General features: G+C 51.3%; 1 protein-coding gene across 1 annotated transcript; it reads right to left on the reverse strand.

The window, feature by feature from the left end:
- Positions 1 to 37: 37 nt before the first annotated feature.
- dnhd1 (dynein heavy chain domain 1) lies at positions 38 to 20,724 on the reverse strand. Its single transcript, XM_084673519.1, has 43 exons — positions 19,838 to 20,724; positions 19,548 to 19,742; positions 19,228 to 19,431; positions 19,023 to 19,133; positions 18,761 to 18,917; positions 18,371 to 18,622; positions 18,117 to 18,251; positions 16,625 to 16,757; positions 16,281 to 16,507; positions 15,894 to 16,137; positions 15,635 to 15,792; positions 15,363 to 15,494; positions 14,957 to 15,233; positions 14,733 to 14,860; positions 14,414 to 14,612; positions 14,202 to 14,293; positions 13,868 to 14,096; positions 13,625 to 13,750; positions 13,277 to 13,374; positions 11,650 to 13,166; positions 9,868 to 11,603; positions 9,640 to 9,769; positions 9,371 to 9,563; positions 8,974 to 9,256; positions 6,992 to 8,825; positions 6,649 to 6,875; positions 6,379 to 6,568; positions 6,195 to 6,297; positions 5,884 to 6,033; positions 5,590 to 5,781; positions 5,080 to 5,511; positions 4,479 to 4,902; positions 4,290 to 4,400; positions 4,026 to 4,202; positions 3,744 to 3,922; positions 2,594 to 3,628; positions 2,328 to 2,505; positions 2,063 to 2,188; positions 1,713 to 1,938; positions 1,507 to 1,598; positions 1,244 to 1,393; positions 510 to 1,123; positions 38 to 430 (listed from the first exon to the last, which is right to left on the reverse strand). Exons 1-43 carry the CDS (start codon positions 20,062 to 20,064, stop codon positions 44 to 46), a joined length of 14,010 nt encoding a protein of 4,669 aa, XP_084529645.1. The 5' UTR covers positions 20,065 to 20,724; the 3' UTR covers positions 38 to 43.
- Positions 20,725 to 20,886: the final 162 nt, after the last annotated feature.

Here is a 20,886-nt window from a genome sequence, read left to right on the forward strand (position 1 = left end):
TCTTTCTTTAACGTCTATAATCTAGAAAGCAGTGCTATGAGTCTTAGAACAGATCTCCGAGTGTACTGACTAGCCTGACTCTTCTTAAAGAGCACAGCACTGGGTCTAGCTTGGCCACAAGGGGGACATGAGTAATGATGTTGTTCTCAGTCAGACCCCAGTCTTCATTATGTAGCACTCCATCCAGATATAGAGGACAGTAGTACAGGGGCAGGAAGGAGGTGTCGCAGGGGGGGCTATCTGGTGCCCTGACGTCCATATTCCTCGCCCTTGCCCGGACCCAAAGGAGTGGGAGGAGACAGGGTTTTGGGGAGAGCGTGTCCTGCAGGGCTCCCAGGCGTGTATCCCAGAGTGCCCCTCTCAACTCCAGCCCACACAAATACACCCCACTTAGAGGTGGAGCTGAGGGACAGCTTGCAGCACTCAGCACCTACACACAGAGAAAAGACATGGATTGTCTGTAACACCGTACATTAATGTCCCTGGTGGCACGGCGAGAGTGATCTTACCTGGAAATGCAGGGAGAAGTTTATAATTTCCCTCTGTTTAGCCTTGGCTGCCTCCCTTATTAATGCAGCGAGGAAGCCTCTAGCATTGCTGAAGGCAGATAGACAGTAGGCGCTGGTTGGACTGCTGGCGGTGTCGTTCCACAGGTAAGTACTGAGCAGCTCGGCCCTCTTCTCCAGGTGGGACAGGGCTGTAAGGGTGGGGAAGGAGGAGGGAGTCCATCTGTTGCTGAAGTGCTGGCTGAGCTCTGACAGGAGCGAGGACACCAGGTCCCCCAGATCATGCCACTCTGCCTGGAGGAAGCTGTGGAGAGGGCCCGGGGACACGCCCACAACCCAGCTCTCCTCTTTATGCCCCAGACGATCCTTCAGGGCCTGCAGTCTGTCCCGGGCCTGACTGAGGTCTGGGAGCAGGGCAGGGTGAGGAGAGTCTCTGGGGATGCTCCTCATCCTGCCAGTGGGCCTCTGGGAGTCTAACAGCAGCAGGTTTAGTGTGCGGCTGTGGAGTTTGACCAGCTCCACAGAGAGACCCGTGCTGAAGCCCAGCACCATAGGGTCGCTGGTGTTCGCCAGGGCTCGGACACGGTGCTCCAGTCCCCTCAGGAGGCCTGCAACATCTGTGGTCACGGTAGGAAACAAGTCACGGAAATGACTCACGACACATCCAACACATACTGTAAACATCAACCTGCAAATAAAATCATTTTCTACAATGCTCAGGGAACATTTCACAGCACCAAAGCGTCCATGAATGTGGATGATATCAGAGAGTGTGTGAGGCCCACAGCCCCAGAGAGGAGATGCTGGCTGGAAACAGGCTCTGGCTATACTCTCCACTGCCTCCAAGTCTGTTGAGTCTGCCACATGGCCACCATAGACCAGTTGGGCTGTCAACACAACAGGAAACAAAGGTGAGATCAAGACAGGGCTGTGGAGTAAGAGTGTACTACCAGCATTTGTTTAGAGACAGTATGATATATTGTATTCTATATACCCCTACCTGCTATGTATTCTAATGCCCCGTTCTGGTCATCACAGTGTTTGGCAATCCGAGCGTAAGCATCCACCAGTGCCTGCAGGTCCTCCTGAGTCCTTCAACAGAAAAACATATGATCCAGCCATGCTACAGAGGGATAGTCACGGTAGTGGTGAGGGTCAGCTTAATGTGCTTGTCGTCCCAGGCATGTGGTAGCTGCAGCTTCTCACCAGTGGTAGACGCATCCCTGGCCCAGGTGTCTGTAGGCCTGTCTCTGCAGTAGGACAGAGTGCAGGATGGCACAGCGCAGCAGGGGCTCCAGGCTGGAGGCTGAGAGACCAGCAGCCGAGGCAGGCAGAGCAGCAGATACCACCCGGTGCAGGGAAGAGCACAGCTCCTCCTTTAGGTCACGTGGAGAGTCACAGACCAGGCGAAGAGCACACGCGCGGACCGCCGCTACAGGACACGGAGGGAAACGTTTCACGTGAACGAAGAGTTTTAACATCTAAATTCAAACTTAAAATTGAAAACAGTACACGAGTCGGTAAATGATCTCACTGTGCGACTCTAGTGAACATACATGGGATGGAGAGTGGTTTGTATCCTCTTGTGATGAACCACAGTCTGAAGCGAGGGTGCACCTGGGTGGATGAACTGGGCCCCGAGGGGAGGGGCCCCTCCTCAGGATCCACGTCTGTCTGGTGCACTGAGGGACACAGGAGAGAGAGCCTGTCCATGCCTGCATCACTACTTCTCTATCTTACATAAGGAAAGCCAGGTATAGGTATATGTGAAGATGGTTAATACAGCCATAGCAGTTTTCTAACCCACCACAAGCAACTCACTTTTGGCTGCAGCAGATATCAGCTGATTGAACTGAGTCACTACTTCAGCATCCCATTGCTCTAGGAGATGACAGTTGTTGAAGACCAACCAATGACCATCGCGAACAGCCAAAGCAAGAGATGAGAGGATGGTTTCTTTTTGACATTTAGCTCCGACTGAAATTATTTTCACCTTCACCTGACAAACAAATACAAATGTTCATTGCACATATCAGGTGGATTAAGTTAACAATGGCAATGAGGTTGGTCCTATGAATACACCTTACCCCTTTCCTGTCTGTTTGGTACTGGGCCACCTGTTTGAGCCAGTGGAGCGGCTGGATGCTCGCCGGTCCCTCTCTGTCCGGACTGGGGAGGGTGACGATCACAGGCCCTTCGTGCCTGGACAGGAAGCGTGAGAGGGCCTCTGGGGAGCCGGTGTGGGGGGCGTCAGGCACTGCTGAGCGGACGGGCTGGCCCAGGTGGCAGGCAGCCAGGTCCTCCGCCACGGCCGCCAGCCAATGGGGGAGCAGGGTCTTCCAGAGCAGAGCCCGCTGCAAGGTGGACAGGTGGGCGTGAGAGCTGCAGGGCACGGGCCCCACAAGGGTGGAGGAGGGGAATCGAAGGTACTCTTTCCACTGCTCGGGGGAGGTAGCCAAGGAGGCGATCAAGCCTCTGAAAGGTGGGATGTTCTCCAGCCGCAGAACCCCTGTGTGCGTGTGAGAGGGGAGCCAGCAGGGGAGCTCAGGCTGGGGCGCGGATGGAGACGAGCGGGAGGGTGGAGCTGCGGACGAATCGACAGGGAGGTCCATGTCTCCCAGGCCCTTGAGGAAGGCTACCCTCTCCACCTCGGAGCAGGGCTCACTGTGGAGGAAGAGGGCCAGAGATACCAGCAGTCTGAGCAGGGAGGCATGGCTCTGGAACAGACAGGGCCTGTACTGGGCCAGGAAGTGAGAGACCATCCTGTAGGTGATCTCTGCCATGACTGCTCCAGCCAGCACCTCCCCGGTGAAGCCCACATCAGGTCTTCCTTTCAGCGCCAGAGCCCCCCTCACATTCAACAGGAAGGTTTTCAGGGGGAAGTAGTAGGTAGGGGAGAGACAGGCGACCTCCTGCAGGGCCTGGTAGAGGCCGGTGCCCAGCGCTGCCACCCTTTGGAAGTCTGCCAGGAGAGGCTTGTGGCGCACCAGCTCCTGGCTCAGATCCGCTAGCTCAACCTGGAGCCTGTGCGAGGCCAGCTGACAGGCCGACACGCGAGGCAGGAACTGGGGGTCCTGCAGCAGAGGGGTGAACGACTGAAGGATGTACTCAATCAGAGACACCTGAGAACACAGACCAGGGAAGGGAAGCATTCAAGTCAAGCATTCAAGATAACACTTGACTGCTCGTAAAATGAACATCGCACGATACATCTGAAGGAGATTTCTGTCCGGTCACCTCCTCCTGGCTGAGTTTGTCGTGCAGGGTCTGTCTGTCTTGTAGGAGCACACAGTGTTGAACCCCCAGCTCTGGACACTCCAGCTGCACCAGCTCAGTCAACAGGAGTTCCTGGACCTCCGTGGTGCTCAGAGAGAGGTCGATGACACGCACCTCCGACAGGATGGACGGGTGTATCTCTAAAGAAAGGGGCGGAGGAGGAGGGAGAACAGGAGAACTGAAGCGTTACATTCACACTTAGGACCGACTAAAGTTAATATGTCAACCCGCACAGCTCTTCACCGTTGAGCAGCAGTCGGACTGGCAGACAGGTGCTGAGGAAGAGGCAGTACTCTGGGTGGGCTGGTTGGACAGGACGCCTTAGGCCGGGGGCGCATTTGCCAGCCGGCCTCACCAGCATCTCCAGGAAGTCTGGAGTGTAAGCGGCTCGCTCGATGTGTGTCACCAACACTCTCAAACCTAGTGAACGGAACAAAGCTGCTTGTCATCTAAAACCATTCACCAAGCCGATACACGTTATTCTTTCCTCTTCATTCTCCGGCTGACCTTTCTCTGCCCCCTGGCGGACCTTATCCAGCAGTCGTGGGTCATCGGCGCTCACCACCAGCCCGTACTCTCTCTCCTCCTGAGCTGTGCTGTCTTCCACTGGCAGACGGCCTGACAGACAGGGGAAAACGAGAGTTATATTTGCTACATGATGTGGTTCAAGTGATTTGGATGGCCGTCATTCCTCACCAGTGAACAGCATGGTCTGAGAGCTGATCTCCTCGCGCTGCGATGTGTCAGCCAGCAGGGGCCAGCGTTGAGCCCAGGGGCCTCTGTTGCCCCACGTCAGCAGTTTGAGCAACAGCCCGGGAGGCACCCCCTGCACCGCGTAGCGGTCCACCCCCAAAGCCCGCGCCAGGGCCATCTGCAGCTCTGCAGCCATGGGGAGAGGCACATGATCCAGGGGCGGAGGAGGGGCCTCTGGGCTGGACTGAGGAAGCAGAGAGGTCCTGGGGTCATCGGGGGTACTGCTGATGTTCCCAGTCAGACTCAGCTCCCTCCACTTCCTCAGCAGCTCCATCCGGGTGTCTGGTCTGAAAGGACCCAGGTAGGTGATGGCAGCAGCCAGCAGCAGAGCATCACCTGATATGGTCTGGTTATTCATCTCTGTCTCCTGGGAGAGGAACACCAAACATGAACAAAATTCACAGAGGAAATAATGTATGTGTGCAAATCGAACAAGTCAGTAATGTAAATGGCGAGAAAGGGATGAAAGGGATGGAAGGATGAAGAACAGAGAGGGATAGAAGGGTAGAGAGATGAGAAGAGAGAGGGATGGAGAGAGGATTACCTCAGCAGCAGCCTTCCAGTCGGTGATGTGGCACGCCACCTGCTGGACAGCGCCGGAAGCTTCCCTCTCCAGGGCCTCAGCCTTACGAAGCAGGCCAGCCAGCTCCTCCTGCTCACCTCTGAGGACCAGCAGCTCCTTCTCCAGGTCGTCGATGTGCTCCCGCGTCTCCTCCTCCTGCTGCCTGGCCACGCTCAACCGACGGCGGCTCTCCGCGATACGTAGGTCCAGCTGGATCTTCTTGACCTCCTGGGGGGCCATGTGGCGCTGGACGCAGGCGTACTGGTAGACAGCCCGGACCCAGCGACACAGGGACTCACAGGCCCGGCTCACGCTTTTCACCGCCTGAGGAGAAAACTCCTTCCTCTGTATGATGTGACTGAGCTGCTCAAACATCTCGCCGTTCAACCTGGAGCGGTCGTAGAACTCCAACTCCTGGAGAGAAGACAGGAGGGTTAGTATGAGGTAACTAACAGAAATAGGTTCCCGTCTCTGTTTGATATACTCACTCACCTGGCAGAAGTTAGACTGCCCTAGCAAATGCTTGGAGCTATCCCAGGTACATGGATAGTTGAACAGCATGCAGATGGCATCCATGACGATCACCACACCTGCAGGAGGAACTCTGTAGTGGCGCACCTCATCCAGGTCATTCTGGCTCAGAGACTTGAGAGCGACCAGGGCAGTCTGGTACAAGGGACTCACCTGGGGACAAGAGTTCAATCATGCTAGTGAACATGTTATGCTATGTTCCATACAGGCAGGTTAAGTCTTAGTCCTATCCATGGATCTAGAGGTGAGGTGGACCTCCTTGAAGGCGTCGTCTGCCTGTTGCTGGGCCTGCTGAAACTGCTCCTCCAGGTGGGACAGTCTGTTTTCCTCCAGGAGGCAGTTCTGCCGGCTACGGTCACACAGAACCTGCTCCATTTTGATCTCGTGCTGCAGCTGGTATTGACACTGAGACACAGGCAGGTGGGTGGACAGACAGACGGGCGAACAGACAGACAGACAAGACATCATGTTAGACAAGCACTGCTCGCACCGACATTTACACAATTCTAATCATACATGCATGCATTTTCACTGAACGGTGCTCTTCTACAAGCTAGTAACATTACCTGTTGTGTTTCTGCCAGTTTGCTCTTGAGTCTAATAACTTCCTGTCTGTACTCCTCAGCCGTGTCGGTCATGTCTCTTACCCTGGCCAGGACTGTTGCCACTCTGAAACAAACAGAAGCTTCATTGTACTGTAGCTCAGTAGCAGCAGCATGTGGACATGAACACATGGACCATGGTGCTCACCTGTTGGCCTGACCAAGGCCCTGCTCATACAGGTGGCTGCAGAGGTGGAAGAAGTGGGCAATGAGCTCCACGTAGGTCTGGGGGCTGAACGGCTGAAGGTTTGGTAGCAGGACGGATGCATACTTCCATGCTGACTGATGTATTTCTGCCATAACCTTGGAGATACTGGTCACCAGACTGTCCCTGTCTACTACACCGCAAAATAACCAGATACATGTCAGAAATGTAAAGTTGTTGGTACTTCACAGGTACTACACCAAAGACCTTTACTTGCTGGGTCGGGGATCTGCAGGTTCTCTTTAAGGTGCCGTGAGGCTGCCTCGACCAGGGTCTGGCTGGACCAGGGCTGGTACACCTCCACACAGCAGCACAGGCCCACTGCCCGGGTCATGTGGGCCCTGGTCACCGAGGTGGTGTCAGCCTCCATTTGACTGATGTCTAGCGACAGAGGCAGCAGCAGGAACACATGCACGTTCTTCTGGACCTGTTTGAAGTACCTTTGAAGTATAGATGAGAAACACCACGTTGATCATTAGCTACTTCTACTGCAGTAAACACTGGCCATAGCTTGTCAACAGTAATAATCAAGTCTAGTCTGATTAGTGTTTCCTACTTGTCCAGGGCCTGGTCGTCCCTGAGGCGACTGCGGGAGTTTTTGACGAGAGCGTTGACCTTCAGCACCAGATTCTTCAGCTCCTCATCAGAGTAGAGACCAGGGAAGGTCCCACTGGCCATGACCTCCAGCAGCTCCTCTCTGTACTCCAGGCTGGTCTCCTCGTGGACCAGTATCATCACATGATTTCCCTGCACCCCCGCCTGACTGCCGGCCTCCTTCAGCATGTCCCGTAACGTCCTCTCATTCCCTGGATGGACCTCCATCAGCTGGTAGCCAGTGAGATAGGCAGCCAGACGCACCGTGGTCCTTCGCCCTGTGCCTTTCACCACGCTGAAGAGCATTCCGTGTCCACCGGGGAGAAACAAAGCCCTGAGGATGTGCAGCAGCTGCTGGAGCCTCTGTCTGTGCACCACGTAGCTGGACGTGCAGCTGTATTTATCCTCCAAATCCCCATCTTCCCCCTCTTCTTTGCTCTTGACTGTGAGGACCAGCTGTTGGAGGAGCAGGCCCGGGTCTCTCTCCAGATAGGACACGTTGCGTTTGAAGTTGTGCTGCTGAGCCATGGAGGCGAGAGGCTCAAACAGCTCGGGACCATAGACCAAGTTACACATCGAGGCCTTTAAATCCTGCAGAAGCTGCAATGGAACGAGCCTGGCTGGACCTGGCCCGGGCCAATGGATGCTGTCATCCTGTGAGGATGGTTCAGACAGCCTAAGGCTCCTCTTCCTGTCCGACTGGCCGGACGGTTTAGGAACTTTTGGTGGCGAGGGAGACAGACATTGCAGAGAGCTTGAAGCTGGGTCTGGCATCGGTAGACTGGGATGCTTATCTTTCTTGGAAATCTCTTGCTTTTTCTCAAACAGATCCTCTTTCCCATTGGCTGATGAACTAGAAGCAGAGTAGCTCAGCCTGAGCGGCTGGATCTCCTCCTCCTCCTCCTGTTCATCTGCTGCCCCAGGCAGGGGAGACTTTGTCGGCTGCGTGAAGCCCAAGGCCTCAGTATCCCCCTCCGTCTGACTGGGTGAGGCTGGGAGCCGATGGGAGGACGTAGGTGGGTCTTCTGTCATAGAAGAGGATGTGCACGTCGGGGGAGTTGTAGAGGACATGGTTTCTTCTCCTCCGACAGCTTGGGCCTTGACTGTCATCCAGCCACTGTAACTGTTGTCTGACACCTGGGCTATGAGTGACACCAGGGTTTGGCTCTCGTCTTCGGAGCACAGCCGATCTCCGAAGGTACGCAGACACTCGTGCATCCAGAGGCGAACGATGTTGAGCACGTTGGCCGCCGGGCCGAGCGTGGTGGGAGAAAAGCAGGGGAGGGCGGAGGAAGAGAGCACGGCCCTGAGGCTGACCTTCTTCTGCGGTGGATGTCTGCCGGAGGCGCGCGGGGCCCACAAGCACATCCCCTGAAACACCTTCTGCAGGTCACGCTGGGAGAACAGGAAGTGGGGCCTCAGTGGAGTCGGCAGGAAGTGCTCGCACACAGATTGGTACAGGTCTAGAGTAGCGGTGATGATACAGCGGGTCATGTCTGCGTACCTCGGCATGCCCTGGAACTCTTTCAGCCAGCTCTGAATCAGTGGGGAGTGGACGGAGAATAGAACATCTACAGATATACTGGGCAGCACTAAGACGGAGAAGAGACGCAAGAGGCGGGATGAGATGCTGTTGCAGCTTGGTTTGGTCACTGCGGACGTGCTGCAGGTACCCAGGTAGCAGATAGCTCCAGAACCAAACAGCTTGAAGTGGTAACCATCAGAAGTCAAAACTCCTCCCCTCGATATGCACTGTCGCAGAGTCTCCAGAGCCATGGACGTCTTTCCAAATACATCTACAAGCATATGACAGATATTAACACATTAATAGAAGAATTGATGCAAATAAACAGATCAGATACGCTACTTCAACTCCTGTTGAATCCAGATTTTGTAAAACTGTAACTTTATAAGAATAAAAATAAAAATAGGTTTTCTATTCACCACAGGGGGCTTCGTGTAAATCATCCACAAACAGCAGGTGTCTGGCCTGTTTGTTTTGGCTGCCCATGGTAGCCATCGGTGTCTTCTGTTTGCCCATGCTCTCCAGGACACCCCGCAGGTGAGAGGCGCGCAGGCGTGGGCCGGCAGTGAGACGGATGTGAGGCCTGTCCTCGTTCATCAGAGACTGACACAGCATGGTCTTCCCTGAGCCAACCTCTCCCACCAACAACACTGGCTGGTGGGCCTCCAGCATGAGGTCCAGTAGACACACATACTTCTGATACTGTCAGTGGACAAAGAACACTAAAATTACTGTCATTTTATAAGAACAAGGGAACCAAAATACCATTGATACTGTAGTATACTGTTGATGTGGGACACTTATTGAGGGGCATACCTGTGGGATAGTGATGTAGGCCATCAGTGGACTCTTGTTTCGCGAGCAGTTGATGGAGGTACTTGTGTCTCCCATCGTGCTCTCGGTTATATTAAAGAAGTACTCAAATACTGTTCCCTCAGCAGGAACATCCACTCTATACCGGCTCTTAAACAGAGCTTCCCGCACCAGCACATCAAACTGGGGCCAGTGTCTGCAGGAAAAGAAAAACGTTATCATAGAATGCACCACTACGTGAGAACTGATTTCCAGGGGTAGCGGTCTCGAACCTGGGATGGAGGTGACCACCGAAGCCCCAGATGTAGGCCACAAGGAAGATGTTCCTGGCCTGCAGCTCCGGCTGAGTGGAAGGGGTCGAGATATCGACAGAGGAAAGTTGGGTTACCACTGGAGCCATATCTGGAAGAGTGTGCGGACACAAATAATTCAAGGGCATTTGTTGAGTAAATACGTTTTTCATAATTCCTACTACAGTCTTTTTTTAGTTAAGTTTTTACCTATTTTATCTTTCAGCCTTGATGCTTTCAGTCCACGTCCTTTCCCACACTGCTCCAGAAGGGCATGTAGAATCCTAATGAATGACATCACTTCCTGTAGACCATAGGCGATGCCTTTACTGACCTTATTGTCGTTGTCTGCCTCACTGTGCATCACGGGTGTCAAGGCCCTGTGCCTCAGGAAAGTGAGCGTACAAGAAAACAGATCTTCGGCTAAACGGACCCACATGTTGATGGTCCCCTGATCCAGAGTGTGGTCTCTGGAGAGGATGTCCACCTCCACCTTCCACACTGACTTCCACAGATCCTTCCCACCGAGATGAACCAGAGTGCAGCGGGTGACTGTGGAAGGGGCAGCATCTGACAGATCCGTGACCTCAGCCAGCAGCTTGAGTTCATCGAGGGACGGCCGGACCTTCTCTGCCGATGGCAGGCACAGGAAGGGGTCGTCGGGGTCACAGAGGGTGCTTAGGTGATCCAACCAGCCAGGCTGGCCCAAAGGCTCCCCGTCCATCACCAGCCACTTCACCTTGCGAGCCTGACTCCTCCTCTTCTTCCTCTTGGAGGGGGTACTGTCTAAGAGGTCATGTCTCTCTGAGTCCTTCAGCACTTTGGTGAATACCCCGTCTGACCAGCATCCCTCCTCTTGCTGGAAGCAGCCTCCAAACAGTTCCTCATTGGACAGGGCATTGGGGAATATCACCACAGTGTCAACAGAGGACCAGTTTGAGGTAGTCGGGGAATAATCTATCTCGGAGCACCTTCCTTCAGGGCTGACATCATCATCCAAATCCACTTCCTCAGCCCTGGCGGCCAGCTTCCGTAGCGCCCCTGCTAGTGCAAGGTAGCATGTGGTCTTCCCACTCCCAGGGGGCCCCACCATTAGCACCGCCCTGGACAGCTTTATAGCCTGGTAGAGGCTGAGAACCTCCTTCAGCACTCTAGCATCAGCATGGAGGCCAGCCTGCTGTAGTTCCTCCATAACTGCAGACTTCAGGAGGTTCCGATCGACCTCTTCAATGTCCAACTCGAGAACCGGGTAAGAACGTAACGTGGGGAAGATTTCTTCAAAAATGGCACGGAACTGTGAGGCTTTCTTTTGCTCGTGAATGGCTGACACCAAGACAGATGAAACTCCTTTGACTACGGCCTGTTCCTCCACCACACCTTGTATAAGGGCTGATGACTGATTAGTCCGCTTGAAGATAAAGCTGTCTCCTTCCCTGGCTCTTTCCTCTGTCTCGGCTATCTTAGGAACCCCATTCGATGAATGTCTCTGAACATCCGCCTCATCTTCGAACTCCTTTTCTTTGAGCAGCGTTTCTTGTCGTCTGGTGTTTTGGAAGTGTGTCCCAGCAGCTGTGATGACGTTCATGAGGAGAACTAGCCAGCAGGTCTGCTTCCCACTGACTGAGTCAGGCAGACAGAGACAGTTGCTGGCCAGGGTAAACAGTGAGAGGAGACATCGGCTGAGTGCCACTGCCTCTGAGAAGCCGAGGGCGGTCAGCATCACCTCAGCAATGACTCGGTAGTCTGGGTGGGCCAATGCTACAGGCCGGGTTGCGGCACGCAGGCTTTCTGGGACATCAATACTGTACCCCCTGGATGAGATGATCACACAGCCGTAACTCGGTCTGACAAAAATCCTCTTCCCTGCGAAACACATCTCAAGTTCATCCAATGTTTCACAGCCTCTCCCCAGGTCTCCACTCTCCTGTGGTGAAGATGTCTGCTCTCTGTTTGGGACAGAAGATGAGAATGAAGACTGAGCAGGATTCAAACCCCTTTGGCTGGGTGTTCCTCTGTAGACAAGAGAGAGATTGGTGGATGTCTGATAAATGCTGCCCCAGAAGAGACAGTGCCCCCTGGGTCATCAAGTCAACAGAATCCAACACCAGCCAGGCCCCGGTCTGGAGGGCACCAAACAGCAACTGCTGGATAATAGAAAGTCTGGTGTTCACACAGCAGTGGAAGGAGATGACTTGCCTTCCCAAGGCTTTCCCCAACTGAACCACAGTCTTCTTCTTGCCTGACATCTGTGGTCCGCTCACAAAGCCACACCTGTAGCCGGTGAGAGACAGGAGAATCCCCAGGATGGCTTTGTCTGTGGAGGGGCTGTTCACCATCATCCAGTGGTCTGGACCCAGGTACTCATATCCGTAGGGCAGCTGAGCTCCCAGTACTTCCACATAGCACCAACAGTCCTTGGTGTCTTGGCTCTGTTGTGTTGTCTCATCGCCACAGTCTAAAACTACATGGTATTTCATCAAACTCTGCCATTCAAAAGATGACTGGAGATCACCCTTCACCTCCATGAGCTTGGAGATGTTCTGGGCGTGGTTCATTGTCAGCAGCACCAGAGAACGCAACACTGTCGTTGCACGCTGAGAGGTCAGTGATCTTTCAGAGCCACTGGACAAACCGTCCCTTACAGTTTGGCACAAGCTGTGAAGTTTGGAGGTGTTTCTTGCTTTTAGGCCATTCCATTTGACCGGTGCTGCCGCCTGGCCGGCCTTTCTGACCTCACTGCACCAGAGCGCCTCCTCAACCACCAACAGACACTGCAGGGGGTAGTCTGGAAGGATGCTCCACTGAGATGGCAGGTCATTCTCTCTCCCTTTGGCTTCTATCGCCTCCTTCTTTCTAAGGAAGTCTGATTGTCTGGAGAAGTGTGAGGTGTCCCCAATCTTCCTGTCTGTCTCTGGGTCCTTGTCTGAAGGCTCCACCTGTTGACGTGCCACAGCACACTGCTTGACCAGCTCCCTCACGGCTTGGTACAGCTGCTGTTCCAGCAGACCCAGCCAAGCCAGGGAGTTGAGGTTTGGCTCCAAGGGGCAAAGGAAGGACACGTGTTCTCTGAGGCTCCCATACACTCCCTGGACCAACATCTGGCTGCCAGAAAGATCCAGCCCCCTGCTCAGTTCTGTCACATCCCTTGACGAGTCACTGTTGCTGACAACCTCCAGCCAGCGCACACCTCTGAAGCACTTGCGCACCAAGGGGAGCAGGGCGGAGGGGGTAGGGTGCAGAGAGAGCAGTCGGATTACCTCCCCGTCGCTGAGGAAGCACAGCCTGGGGAACTGGCCCCTGGGAGAGTCTAGAAGGTAGAGCAGCTGGTTGGAGATGTCTTCCATGGTGCTCAGACCTGCCATGAGAAGACGGCGGAGACTGTCGCCGTGGAAAAGAACGTTTGACTCAGACACTTTCTTCAGACGGACTATGTTCAGCACATGGGGGTCACCAGAGGTGGTTTGAATCAACTCTCTGAATGTCTTATCTACTGGTTGGAACGTTTCAAACTATATGGAAGAAACAGAGAGAAGGAAGAAAACAAGTTCAGTATCCTGTATTCAAGCTATGTGGTCAATAAATGCATTTATTATTTGATTAAAGTTCTGATTAAATATACCAGCTCTGCCTTCTGTACACAAACAGTGGTCTCGTAGAACATTTTGCTTAGGAAGACCCACTTCTGCTGGTACCTTTCACAAAAGTCCAGGAGTTCCTCTATAATGCATTTAAAACAATTAATTAAAAAAACAACAGATGTGCTGTTGCACACGCACACACATATGCCAACACACACTCACAGACCGGGTACACGCGCTTACGTAGGCACTGGGACCAAAACAACAACAGAAACCCTACATTATTTGTTGATCAGTATAGAACAAGGTACAAAATAGTGTGTACTTTTCAACATGGAATCTCACAGAATCAACATGTTTTCTTTTGACATGAAGCAGCTGGTCATTACCCAGCTCCTGCAGCAGCTGCGCCCAGTGTTCCACCTCCTGTCTGAACTCAGCAACATGCGGAGACAGCAGCATGTTGGACAGAGTCATCACACTGTCTTCAGTCTGGGCTAGGAGTGTCTCCAGACCTGAGGAGACAACCACAGCTTCTCACAACCTCTGTCACCATCATAACTTGACAGATTGATAAATAGCATTTTTTCCCATGACAAACAAACAGGTCTTGCTCCTTTGTCCAGTCTCACCGATAATGATGAATGTGCCACAGTCTTTGGAGAGCTGTTGAGGTGACGCGTGGTTGGACTCCAGGTCTGATGAAGGCTTCTTTCTGCGTATTATTCCATCCTGAGGCTTGTCCTCCTGCCACACAGTAACTATGAACTTTGCCAGTCTGAACTGAGCCCCCTCCCAGCTGCGTTGAAGCTTCCGGAAGGCTTGCTCCATGTCGGCCTCCGCCTTGGCCTCCCGGCAGATCTGAGGAGGATGGAGATGTGTTTGAGTATGTCAAGTACAAGATGTTGGATGGGAGAAGATGGGAATGTGTGCTTCAGTTCCTCTGTCTAAAATACCAGTCCTTACCTTGCTGATTTTATTTTGATGCTCTACCAGCATTTTGGACATCAGGTCTTCTACAGTGAGGCTCCACTGTGGAGCGTACAGCTGGCCCATGCCTGCAGGAAGAGGAAGCACAAATACAAACACTGTAGATTTGAAGATCAAATACAAAAACGATCAAACTGTCCCACAAACACACACACACACTCAGTGCTCCCACCACACTTTGATGTGACCTTTAAAGATGTTCCTCCAGTGTTTGTGTTTGAGTGTAGGGCTGCTGAGTTGAGCCAGCACTGGGAGCTGCAGGTGGAAGTGTTCCAAGGTCTGCAGAATCTGCTGCAGCACTGCATCCTGGGATGGGATCAACCTGGCCAGGGACATCGCCTGCTGCAGCCACTCATCTACCTTCCCCTGCGCCCGCGACACCAAAAACTAGCACAGGAAACACACTTTCCAGTCAGCTGTTCCAAACCTTAAATACTTAAATAATTCCTTCTGATGATTGAAGGCTCTCTCAAGCCCATGTGGAAAACGTCTGTTCAGTTTTCTCACCTTGCTGAAGGGCAGCAGCTTCCACTCCCGGATCTGAGCCGTGGAGAAGCTCAGCAGCTCCCAAAGCCCTTTACGGGTCTGAATCTTCTGCTGGCCTGTCGTCACAAACGCCAGATCCAGAGGATGTCCTATGGAGACGACACGCAGTTAGCACGAAGGTCAAGAAACACACACCACACACACACACCCCCCCCTCTCTGCAGAAACCTCTCTCCTTCTCCCACCTCGGAGACTTCTACTGGTCCTGCTGAGTTCTTGGAGGCGTGCCGAGACAGCGTACACGTGTCTGCTCACAGCCTTCAGCTGGGTCAACATCTGACCAGCGTCCTGGGTGGGGTCCAGGAAAGGCCCGGAGGTGGCTTTGGAGGTCGTGTCCTCCAGGTCTTGGGCCAGGGAGGTGAAGGTGATATCCAGGGTGTCGGCCATGGAGGGGAGGCGCTGACGCACCGTCTCAGCTGCCCGCTTCAGGAGAGGTACGAAGCAGTCCCACAGGTCCAACATCTAGACGCACACACACACACACACACAAACACGCATATACCAGGATCGTTGCTCCAAGCTTTAGTTCTCCCTGTGTCTGAGGATACCTGTTTGGAGCAGGATGAATCTATGGATGATGTGTCTGCTGACCTGTTCCTCCAATGCCACCAATGCCTCCAATGCCACCTCCTGTCTGTAGTTCATACGGATGGTCTCCTGGAGGGAGTGCATGTACTCCAGCTGCTGCTGCATGTCATTGGACATTTTCTCACAGCGTGTGACCTGCCGTGAAGGAATCCCATGAAAGTCAATGGACACATTTGATTTCAAATCAGATTAAACAAATCAAATGTGCAGAGTTCTGCAACCCACCTCTATCAGTGACAGAACCGTGGCTACAGAACCGTGGTTCCAATACTCACCATGCTGGCGTACTGGGTGAAGCCGTTGAAGTCTGTGGGTTCTACCCTGAGGTCGTCCACCGTCTTCTTCAGTTCCTGTATCAGGTTCTGTGAGCGTAGCTTCAACTCCCCCACCAGGAACGTCAGCACATCCTCCTCTATGGAGGTCAACAGAGGCCCTGAAAAAAAAGAACATACACACACATCCCAGGAACAATACCATTGAGACAGCAGTACACCTGGTAGACACACACAACTGCACACGTGCACATACACACACCTAGCTTCTCCTGGATGTGTGCGCAGTGGACAATGAGCAGCTTGTTGGAGGTGGTGAAGGAGCGGGGCACAGTGCTGACCCTATCCGTCCAGAAGCGCACCTTCTGGATGTGCTCCTCGTAGAGCAGGGCTGGCAGGCCCCTCATGGCCTCCAGGGAGGCAGGGCTCCACTGGCTGGTGAACAGATGGATGTCGGCCAACCAGGCATATTCATCACACAGCTTCTGGAGCTCCCGCTGGGCCTCCTGTGCAGCATGGGACACACAACAACGACACAATCAGGAAACAGCAGGAAACGGAGAGAAACGTGTTGACAAAGAAGGGGAAATTACAGCTATATAGTTCTATAGAATAGTAAAGGCTTATTGTGTGAGAAAGACAGGATGACCTGCGTGATCCTCTCTTGCTCTTCCTGCACTCCTGTGGCTCCAGAATGAAGCTTGAGCTGCCACTCCAGGTGCCTCTTACAGAGGGGGTAGTACTGCCCTCGCAGCCTCTTGCCCTGCACCCTCAGGGGGTTCAGCCTGGGCAGCACCAGCCTGGGGGCTAACTCTACAGGAGGCTCCCGTCTGGTTGACAAACTGCTGATCTCAGTCTTCTCTATGTCCTTTGGCCCTGACACAGTTTTAAAAACATGTAAATATGCTGGATCAGAGACAAGAGAAACAGGTCAGAGCTGGATTGTGATACACTGTGCAGAAAAGCCCTGTAACAGAACCAACTTTCAGGTACCTGTCTGACCAAGTTTGCCAAAGGAGCAGGGCAGGCTGAGGTCAGGGCTCAGCTCAGGAGCAACCCTGACAGGGGAGTTGCATGCAGTCACACAGTCCTTGGACTCCGGAGAGTAACTGCATGCGTCAAATACCTGACACAGGGAGTACAACCAGATAGTCCAGTCATTTTAAGCCAAAATGGGGGTCAACCTAGGACAAATTGCAACAGAAGCAGACTCAACTGATTTTGTATCCTCAATATGTCCTGAGTAAGGAGAAAAAAGCCCCAAAGAATCCCATTAGGGGAAAGGTTTGAAAAAGACCCAAATATAACCTATTTATACGCCTATTCATTATTTTTCTCACGTGAATAGGGTAACAATGTTTTGCTTTAGATATCACCATGAAAATTACTGAGTTGATTACTTACATCAAGACAAAGAAAAAATGTATTACAAGTTTTTTGAAATTGTTTGTTAACATAGAAAAATGGCGCATAATAATGTATGCGCTAATTTGCTTAAATGTACACAACATATCTAAACATTGGATATAGCCAGGTGAAAATGTCTTGTAGAATCTTGTTGACATCTTACAGTAAAAGACTATAGAGGCAAACAAATGTCACCATAAGAGGCAGCGATTCAGTCATTACTTCAAGGTTCACTCAACTATCAATCAACTGTCACTAAGCTGTCACTCAGGTAAGAAAGATTTCCTTTTGTTTTTCCTACATGGATTATTCAACCTACAATAATAAAACATACCTGATGATCAACTACAATTTATTGGGAACATCTGGATGTGTGTTGAGCTGTGGTACGCTGGTGGTGAAACGACCAAGCCCCAGATCCTATCTCTGCAATAATAATTACTAAAGGCTGGTTTAAAGTACTTCTTCCTGCCTGTATGTATTAATGCTCATGGGTAGCCTAAATGGGTTCCATTCAGAACTTAACATTAAGTCTTTTACTGTTATATGTCAACAAGATTCAACATGACATTTTCACCTGGCTATACCCAACGTTTAGATCTGTTGTGGTATTTATGCAAATTACACATAACTAATTAGATTATGCACTGTTTGCCCATGTTAACAAACAATTTTTGAAAACTTGTAATACATTTCTTGTTTGTCATGATGTACGTAATCAACTCAGTAATTTTCATTGTGATATCTAAAGGTTAAAATATCTATCCTATTCACGTGAAAAAAATAACTGAACTGAAACTAGGTTTTCTAGCATTTAACAGTACATAAAAAATGGTACAAGATACCAAATTGTAATACAGACATCACAACAACAAATCCCACTACAACAAGTGCATGTGTTTAAAAATGTCGATCTAAAGTTCAAAACAGAGCTGGAAAGTGTGACTCAAGGTATAAAGTACATAGTCTAAAGTGCATATCACTTTAAGGACTCGACTCCATACTCCTGTTTATAGTTGTTTTTTGTTATATGAAACTTCATGCCAAGTTTTTTCCAGTGTGGTAATCTTCCCCTCACCTGGAGGGCAGAGTCTGCCACAGACAGCAGGGCTCCACACACAACCTCCCGGAACAAGTGCATAGGGGGGAAAAGGGTCAACTGTCCATCTGCTCCAAATATCAACTCTGCCTCAAAAAGACATCCCTGCTGAGGCTGCACAGGGTCACAGAGACACAAGACACTATGAACATCTCTTACGACATTCAACCTCACACCAAAATCCCCCATAAACATTCAACCTTAAGCCATAGTGCTTGCTGCTCTCTCTCTACCTTCAAGACGTTGTTCAGAAAAGACAGGACCTCCCGTTGAGTGATAGTGACCAGACTCTGGACTATCATCTGGTCCACCAGGGCGGCCATGTTGCCCAGCTGCTGCAGGACGTCCTCAGCCCGGCGCAGCTTCTTCTTCAGGTCACACACGTGAGCCAGCTGCAAGTGCAAGGGCTGAGAGTGCTGGTTCACCTGGGCAAGCTCCACACGCAGCTGCAGCTCCTGCTGGTCTTTGTAGCTGTCCTCCTGAACCTGGGAAGAGATGGAGAGAGAGGACATGGTTACAGTAATACTACTATATCATTACAAAGTTACATCATTCATTCACTCATTGGTTCATCATTTGAATGTTTGTTAAAATGTGTTTGGAGGTGAAGTAGTCTGAGATACCATGTTCAGGATGAGAGCTCGATACTGTAAGAACCTCTCCAGCAGACCCCGACACTCCTGGTTCTTCTTCAGAAGTATATTTTGGAAGTCCAGAAGAGTGTAGGTTTTAGAACCATCCTGAGGCAGCCAGTGAACCTCTTTCAATTCCTCAATTAGTCTGACAAGGACAAACAAGGTGTTCAGTCAAATCCATCAATAATGGATGTTTGGGTTTCAAAACTGAGATGGTGATTGTGACCTCGTTAGGCGTTCTCCTCCCCACCTGCAGAAATGAAACAGAGCTTCTCTGAACTGTGGCACGGTCGTCAGCAGCTGACCCTGCAGTACCTCACACCTGCGCTGGAGGGCGATCTTGCTCACGTTTCTCTGCCACCTGGACAGAAACATAGAGGAGACATGCAGAAACCGTCTTAAGTACCAAGCTAATAGTCAATACCAGCATCTCTGAAAGGAGTGAGGGCTTCTACCTAGTGAAAGCTTTTTTCAGTAGATAGTCTCTGAAGAGGGGTATGTCTTGCAGGGCGTTCCAGAGCACGGCCTCATGGTTCCACTCGGCCAGAGAGAGCAACCCAGCGCTGCAGCCGTCCCTCACGTGTAGGACGGAGGTCGGGGAGAAGACGTAGTACTCCATACCTGCCTTACTCTGGGGGACCACACGGAGGTCGTATGGCCTACAGGAGATGAAAATATTCAGATATGTATGTAGAATTAACATGATCTCAAAACCCCCAAGAGTGGGACTAAGGGGCGGTAAGTACCGATGTTCTGCTGCTGTGGTATTTACTACCTGTAACGGCCACCGTCCACAGGCTGCAAATGAATAAAATGAAGTTTTCCCAGATGTTTTTGCTTTGCAAAAATCTCCACTACGTCTGTGCCTGTCAAAGGCTCTTTGTGCTTGGAAATCTTCTTAGCTCTTCTTTTTGGCTCCTTGTCTTGTCTATCAGTGGTGTTTCTCACGGACACAACATTGTCTTTAGCACTAAGGAGGGACAATATAATGTAGAGGGGGGAATGTAAGAATAACATGTTCAGTACTGGGATAACATTGTACACTCAATCTGCTCAGCTACTCACGTGTCCACAGTTAGTTCCTCAACATCTACCTCAGCCAGGCTGACAGGGATATTAGTAGCCAACACCGAGGCTATCAGACCAGGTCCGTTCGTCCATAATGAGTCCTCAATGGCTGTCTCACGACCCACCTCTGCCACTAAACGGGGGAGCTCCACCCCAGTTAGAGGTCTGGGCATGGGGTTGAGGTTCTCCGTGCTGAGGGCACGTCCAAGTGGGAGGTCCTTCATGAAGGCTAGCTTTGAGGAGATACCTTCCTGGGACTCCAGTGGTGGTAGTGATGGTGCAGAAGCACCACGTCCCTGGTGTCCGAGGGAGCTGTTCCTGCTAGCGCTTTTTGCATGGGCCCTAGTTTGTTGACTGTCTCTTTTTGGTGCTGGCATGTTGCAGGACGTTTCTAATCTATATTAATCCATTTTGGAACAGCGTCATCAGTTAGAACGTATTTTGTCGAAACAGGTGTTCAGTCAATCTCTGCTAAACTCCCAGTAATTCCGTAGTCAAAACCCCAAAACGTTTACTTAGCTACAGCTGGTAGAATACTTGACAAGTTCACAAAGTTCAGCAACTTTAGACTAGTTATCTCAAGTTAGAGGAATTTCTGGGGCCCATAGCCTAGCTCTAGCGTGTTTAGGAACACCTCTACTAGTACGTTGAGTTTGATTACTACAGTAGTACTGTAGTGCCAATAATTGTAGTTTAGCTACATTCTCTACAAAATCAAAGTTTTTACTTTTGCTAGCACGCTAGCTAACTACCTGTATATTTTCATATAGGCAAATTGAGAATAAAATACCAAATCGTGAACACATTCTAAAAAGCTGTAGTTGGTTAAAAAAAGAAAAAAAATGTTAAGAGCTTGTCTACCTTTTATGTGTTCTGACGTTTGTACACAGCAGTCAGTGTTCAGTTCCCATAGTTACATGGGGACGCTACGCTCGTACAATCCAGAAGGGTGCGCATGGACACAGTATTAAAGCTCACAACCAAATATCTGAACTAGAGTTTTCCATAACATCTAAGGTAGAAACTTTGCAGATAAAAAAATCATA

This window comes from Hypomesus nipponensis, chromosome 15 (genome assembly GCF_054491055.1).
Source record: "Hypomesus nipponensis isolate SF chromosome 15, ASM5449105v1, whole genome shotgun sequence".
Classification (NCBI taxonomy): domain Eukaryota; kingdom Metazoa; phylum Chordata; class Actinopteri; order Osmeriformes; family Osmeridae; genus Hypomesus; species Hypomesus nipponensis.